Raw genomic sequence first — 6435 nt, 5'->3', positions numbered from 1 at the left:
AGAAGTTGTAAAATATGAATCAGCATTTTGGATTCTCAAAAAAGCATTTCTGGAACACTCAGTGTATACAGAGTATCCTCGACAGGCTATTTCAAATAGCAAATCTTCCATTCCAAAAGTATCCATGCTAATAACTATTTTCATGTTTGAATAATTCCTAAAATCAAAATTTTAATTACAAATTTGTTAGAAACATTTCAGTTTATATTTTCAATATATTTGGATATTTATTTCATCTTTGACTATTTCTTATACAATATATAAGAATAAATACTTGTAAAATACAAAATTGTAAATATTGAAAAGAATGTATGGATAAAATGAATAATTCAATATTTAAGCATTTCTTAATTAATTTATCATATTAAATCAATCAGTCAGTCAATTATTCGTTTCTTTTTATACAGTTGAGACTTTTAAATAATTTGTCACTAACATTAGTATTAAATTACGAAGATATTTTTTATTTATGTATCAAATAGCATTTTGAGGTACTTTTTTATACAATTTTAAACTACTTAAATTGTTACAAGTAATCATCAGTATATCAAAGTATATCAAATTTTAGTGTTTAATATCAATATTATATATTTATATCAAACAAGTTTTTCATAAATAAATAAAAAATTATAAGAAATTCAAAAAAATATTTAAATCAATTCTCATTAATTTATTTTATCAATGTATTTAAGAATATCCCTTCTTGTTTTGAAATAACGAAATGCCTTATGTTATTATAATGAAATATTATAACACACTGTATAGTTGTAATTTTTTTTTTAAATGTGATAAAAATATCTATTTATTTTCAAGTGTATATAAAAGTTTTTACTAAAATTTAGTAAATTTCATCTATTGTTTACTAATATAAATTAAAGTGTCTAGAACAAAATTTTCAAGTTGTTTGATAAAATGTGGACAGACACAATTTCGCAGTTAAAAGCAGTTAAAAATTATACCAAATTTTAGTAGCTAATAAGATTCAAGACCACAATTCCAATTAATTTTCACTAAATTTTATTTTGTACCTGATGATACTTTCAATCTTATCAGCACATTAAAATCAACAGGAACATCAATAATAGAACTGTCACAAATTAAAGTATCAATCTGTTCTTTCTCCCCTAAATCTTTGATGTATGAACTGTTTAAAATATTGGACGTTATGCACAATTTTCCAGTGTATAAATAATCATGATCATTACCTACAAAAGAAATAAATAAATATATATATATATATATATATATATATATATAAATTTATTATTATTATCACTTACATGTAAAATGATACATCACAGTTCCAGTCAAACTCTGAGTATCGATCGCTGTGACATAAAACTGGAAATCGCTTACAATGATCAGAGTTTTTTTTTCTATATGTGAGTGGTCGTAGTAAATCCTTATTTATCTAACAAATAGTTAATATTTATAGTACATATTAATATTAATCAATATTAATTATTAATTAATTGTTATATATATTATGATTTACTTTGGTGAAATATGCAACTGCTCTTAAATTTGGTTCCGATGAATAAATTGGATATGGCCATGTACTGTTGATGGCCGAGCTGATGTCTGGTGATATTTTACTTAAGAAGTAAACTGTTTTGGGAGACTGGAAAAAAATAAATATGTATTATATAAATAATAAATATATATATATATATATATATATATATATATATATATATAATTTTGTGATAAGAGTGGAACGAATATTAAATGTTAAATATGAACAAAACAACACTTTGATAATTACAGACGTTTTTCATTACTGAGTCAAGCTTTGCAAAGATTAGTTGGTGTTTTTTTGTATATCAAAAATTAAATGTAATTAAATAAATATTAAAAATGTGTAGTATATAAGTAACTGTTTTTGAAATTACAATGAAATGAGGCATACCATGGTCTCAAAACATCTGTAATTATTGAATAAAGTGTGTGTTAAAAATCTGAGTGTTGTTATACATATATTTAAGTAGAACTTCAAACAAAAATCTAAAAAACCAAGAAATGTATAAATTAGTGAATTTTGATTATCATATTATATAAATTACTTTCACATTCAACTTTCAGGACAACATTTGTATATTATGCATTTTAAAATATAAACAAAATAGAATTTGTTTATAATAATATAAAACAATATATATTTTTGTTTATAAATAAATTGTAAATACTTCATGAATTCTTGTGTATGAATAGGAATAATATTGCAAGGTGCATGTGAGCGCCGTACTATAGTAATATCCGATTTTACTAGCAACAAATCCTTGTTTGTATTTTTTAAATTTAATACATATACTAAGGAATAACCAGGTAAATTTTATGTACCTTAAGTATTAATTGTATAGACACGACAAAATATTAAGAATGGTACTTTACGCATATTAGAGCCTGGAAGACGAAAGCAATAGTGCACGTGCTTCACAAATACAAATTGCTAATTTCTAGGTAATTTTGTTAAAACTGTATGCAATTTTTCATGTACAGTATATATTAAAGAATAACAACTAACTCAAAATTTATAAATTTCAACAAACTTTCAAAATTGGCCCAAAAGTCAGTTAAACTTGAGTACAAACATGCCTCGCGCTACTTGTGTAGTAAGTAGCTGATTTTTTGCTAACTTTATTAGAAAAATATCCGAGTTTATATTTTTTTTAATTTAATTAACGTATCAACAAACAAATACTGAAGTTTCAACACCCTGGCACAAACAACAAAAACATGCCAGGCCCACAAAACCAAATTTTCAAACACACCTTAAATCTACCATATTAATCTTTTATAATCTTACCTTTTCGTCAGCCCATGTATAATATTCAGCAATTTCACTTGTTCCTTGGTGTATTTGCTCAAATTGAACTCAAGACAACTCTCTCTCCCTTCCCACACCATTTCCTCATTTCACCACACCTTCATCGCACCCGAGGGTGCTCCTGGGACTCGTACACTGACCCTCCATGTGATGCACCCAGTTTTTCAACCGGGGCGATCCAGGGTGTTCGTCGCGTAGAACTCCCCTATAGTCTACTAACTGATAACTGATCTACTTTGAAAGTCAAAAAATTAAAATAAAGCAACCATATATACCTCTTCTCAAAGATTACACACGTTGTGCATGTTTATCTCGAGACATAAACTTATATTTATTAATGTCATTTGAAAATGGTATTTTAATGATGTTTATTTATTAAACCCTCATTAAACAGTCAATATTCTCTATGATATTTGTATAAGCAAGAAAAATAAATTTAAATGAGAGCTGTAAAAGAAAGGTTAATGGCAATATATATGAATAACAGATCTGATTATATACCCAGGTTCAATAGAAGTAAATTTGATAAATCATACACAACTGTAAAACAATTATTTCAAAATTAATAGACTGCATACAAATATCTCAAATAAATTAAATTTTTAGTCTGTATTGAATGCAAAATTTTCAACAAACGTGGTATATAAGTATGAAACTTAATTAAGCCGTTTAATACTATTTGTGAAAACTTATAGTTATTTTTGTATTAACTTCAATGAAATGGAATATATAAGTTGTTAAAAAAATAATATACACGATAAAATTTATTTTGTTCAATGATTAATACAATAAAGTAAATGAATACAATAAGTTTTTTAATATACTAGTTTCAATGTAACTTTTCTAATTTTGAAATGATTATTGATAACACAACTATAAAAAAATGTAATACATAGTCGGTTCTCAAAATTACTAAGTATGGATATAAAATTAAAAATATAATTAAGTCTATTATTTCTTATTCAAATGACAACATTCAGACCACGTCCTACAATGTAAAGATGTTTTAAAAGGTGAATGATTACACATAAATGCCATGAATTCCTAACAATAATATATAGTAAGATACAAGTTTAAATGTTATGCATATGAGATATATGGTTATTATGTAAATAAAATTTTAAGCGCGTTCACCACGGATTCTCCGAGCCAACTGGATATCCTTGGGCATAATTGTTACCCTCTTAGCATGAATGGCACACAAATTGGTGTCTTCAAACAAGCCTACGAGGTAAGCTTCACTGGCTTCCTGCAGAGCACCAATAGCAGCTGATTGAAAACGCAAATCTGTCTTGAAATCCTGGGCAATTTCTCTCACCAACCGTTGGAAAGGTAATTTACGGATCAACAATTCAGTAGATTTCTGATAACGACGGATTTCACGAAGGGCGACAGTACCTGGACGATAACGATGGGGTTTCTTGACGCCTCCAGTGGATGGAGCACTTTTACGCGCAGCCTTTGTGGCTAATTGTTTTCGTGGAGCTTTTCCTCCGGTTGACTTACGAGCAGTTTGCTTAGTACGAGCCATTTTGAATTATGTATGAAACTTGAGGAATTGAAGTGCAATGCTAACACAGCTCGAATGAACACAATGAACTCGGACGGCTTGTAAAATATTTTTACTTACAGATCTGAAGACGTACACCTGGAATGCAGATGAACAATATCTTTAATTATACTGATAAATTGAGAAATTCAGTATGAATTAGAAACGAGGTTATACTAACGTCAATAAGCCAGATTCCAGGTAAATCAACTAAACTTGTATCGATTTCGTCACTACATAAAAAAACACAGAGTCTATAATATAGATGTACATAGACCTAACGGGCGAGTCCATTAAACTGTCATCTGATACGGCTTGAGCGCTCATGGCGGACGGACAGTGAACTAACTGCCTACTATACAAAGATAAAAGAAGAGTATACTTATGCTAGTAGACGTCTCAAATTTAAGATCGACTGTTTTTATTAGTTTATTTTAGAAATTTATAGTTTTTCGATTAATTATTGACCTTACTTGATATATAAATGAAGCTTAAATCGACATTCATTTTCACTTCAAACTAATTACTCGAATTTCCAATTGATTTTATATCGATGAAACAAATTTGTAAAATATTAATAAATTAAAAGAAAATTACTTTTATTCCAAACTTTTATAAATTAAAGCTAGATAAACCACTTCTTGTAGACTTCTGATAATTTAGGATGCCACCAACTCTATTACGATAAAGTTTCAAGAAAATCATAATATTTTTGTCGAACATAAATTAGTAATTTTTACTACAAACTAATCAGCATGATTGCTAATTAATATTTTCAGAACAATTTCTGAATTTATAAAATCGATTCAGGTATTTTGGTTGACAACGTAGACAAAAAATTTTGATATTATCATTTAATTCTAAAGTAACGGCCAGTAATGGCCAGTAACGGCTAGGACAATCGTAGCGCTAAAATCAACATGCTACGATTAGTTTAACAAAACTAATCGGTGTAGCCGTTTTTGAGAAATTAATTTTTCGTAAACTTTCTGATTTTACTTTCTAAATTTAATGCCATACTGCTTATATACTATTCGAAATTTCAAGTTCTTGAAATGTCGAATAGTATATAAACAGTATATGAATTCAATGCCAAATTCAAAATTGCATCCAATGAATTAATGGAAACCGAAGAACTTAGGTAATACATGTTGTTTAATATTTTGGAACGAGTCAAACCATGATATTTTATATAATATAAAATATTTTTAACACAATTTGTATATAGCGTATATATTGAAAATGAATTGAAAAGAGTTATATTTTATGAAAACGACTACACTTTTATATCTTTTTAAAAGAGAATTTTGTTCAAGAACAAATAATGAAAATACGAGTTATTATTAAATTTTAACTTTCATATATTATTTGTTTTGTAGTATCCACAACAGCATGTTTTTGTTTTTAAATATCATATCAATGCTTTTGATTGAAGTATTTCAACAAATAATAATACAATTGTATAATTTATTTACATTAATTATTTTAATACATAATTTGACAGTGATCTTATTTGATGTAAAAAAATGCCCCATAATTCAATATTTTCAATAACTCAATTCTACGTAAAATTAAAGTATATGTTGAATATTTATTAATACTATTCTGCATAATTATTTGCTTTCGAACATTAAAACATAATCAAAAGAAGCTTTATACAGATTACTATTATTTGATTTCTGTGAAATGTTCGCAATTAAAAATCAACTTTAATTTTAAAATTAAGCTCGAAGTCTATTTTGAAAACAACACTGCAAATCGTATATTTTCATAGTAATCCAAACAATAAAATTTAAATTAGAACATATTTTGATTAGTTTTGTTGCATTTTGAACACAAATTATTTGCTAATATTGGATATTCATATTTAAACCTTCAGTAATATATCATATGACTATTTTTGAGAGCATATCAGAGATTTTTTGGTAAAGTTTTTTTTGCAGTACGGTATTAAAAAAACAAGATACAAAATTTAAACTACATGAAATAAAAAATATGTCTTTCTATATATAGAAATGGCATTAGGACAAATACTATCAATTCTCAAATACAATACCAG

General features: G+C 26.7%; 1 protein-coding gene and 1 long non-coding RNA gene across 2 annotated transcripts; both read right to left on the bottom strand.

Annotated features, from left to right (window-relative positions):
* Positions 1 to 1105: 1105 nt before the first annotated feature.
* Positions 1106 to 1623, bottom strand: LOC113382231. Its single transcript, XR_003367645.1, has 3 exons — positions 1496 to 1623; positions 1281 to 1411; positions 1106 to 1205 (listed from the first exon to the last, which is right to left on the bottom strand). It is a non-coding gene; the product is annotated as an uncharacterized LOC113382231 (long non-coding RNA).
* Positions 1624 to 3933: 2310 nt separating this feature from the next.
* On the bottom strand, positions 3934 to 4662 carry LOC113382230 (histone H3.3). The gene is made up of 2 exons (XM_026620740.1): positions 4558 to 4662; positions 3934 to 4475 (listed from the first exon to the last, which is right to left on the bottom strand). Exon 2 carries the CDS (start codon positions 4356 to 4358, stop codon positions 3948 to 3950), a length of 411 nt encoding a protein of 136 aa, XP_026476525.1. The 5' UTR covers positions 4359 to 4475; positions 4558 to 4662; the 3' UTR covers positions 3934 to 3947.
* Positions 4663 to 6435: the final 1773 nt, after the last annotated feature.

This window comes from Ctenocephalides felis, unplaced genomic scaffold, assembly GCF_003426905.1.
Source record: "Ctenocephalides felis isolate EL2017-DRISC unplaced genomic scaffold, ASM342690v1 CF-g0.4_SCAFFOLD_03375, whole genome shotgun sequence".
In the NCBI taxonomy this organism is placed as follows: Eukaryota; Metazoa; Arthropoda; class Insecta; order Siphonaptera; family Pulicidae; genus Ctenocephalides; species Ctenocephalides felis.
This window is presented reverse-complemented; position numbering and strand designations above follow the sequence as displayed.

What these genes read in the sequence shown, in the direction of transcription:
- LOC113382230 (XM_026620740.1), bottom strand. Translation starts at nt 4,358, where the DNA reads ATGGCTCGTACTAAGCAAACTGCTCGTAAGTCAACCGGAGGAAAAGCT.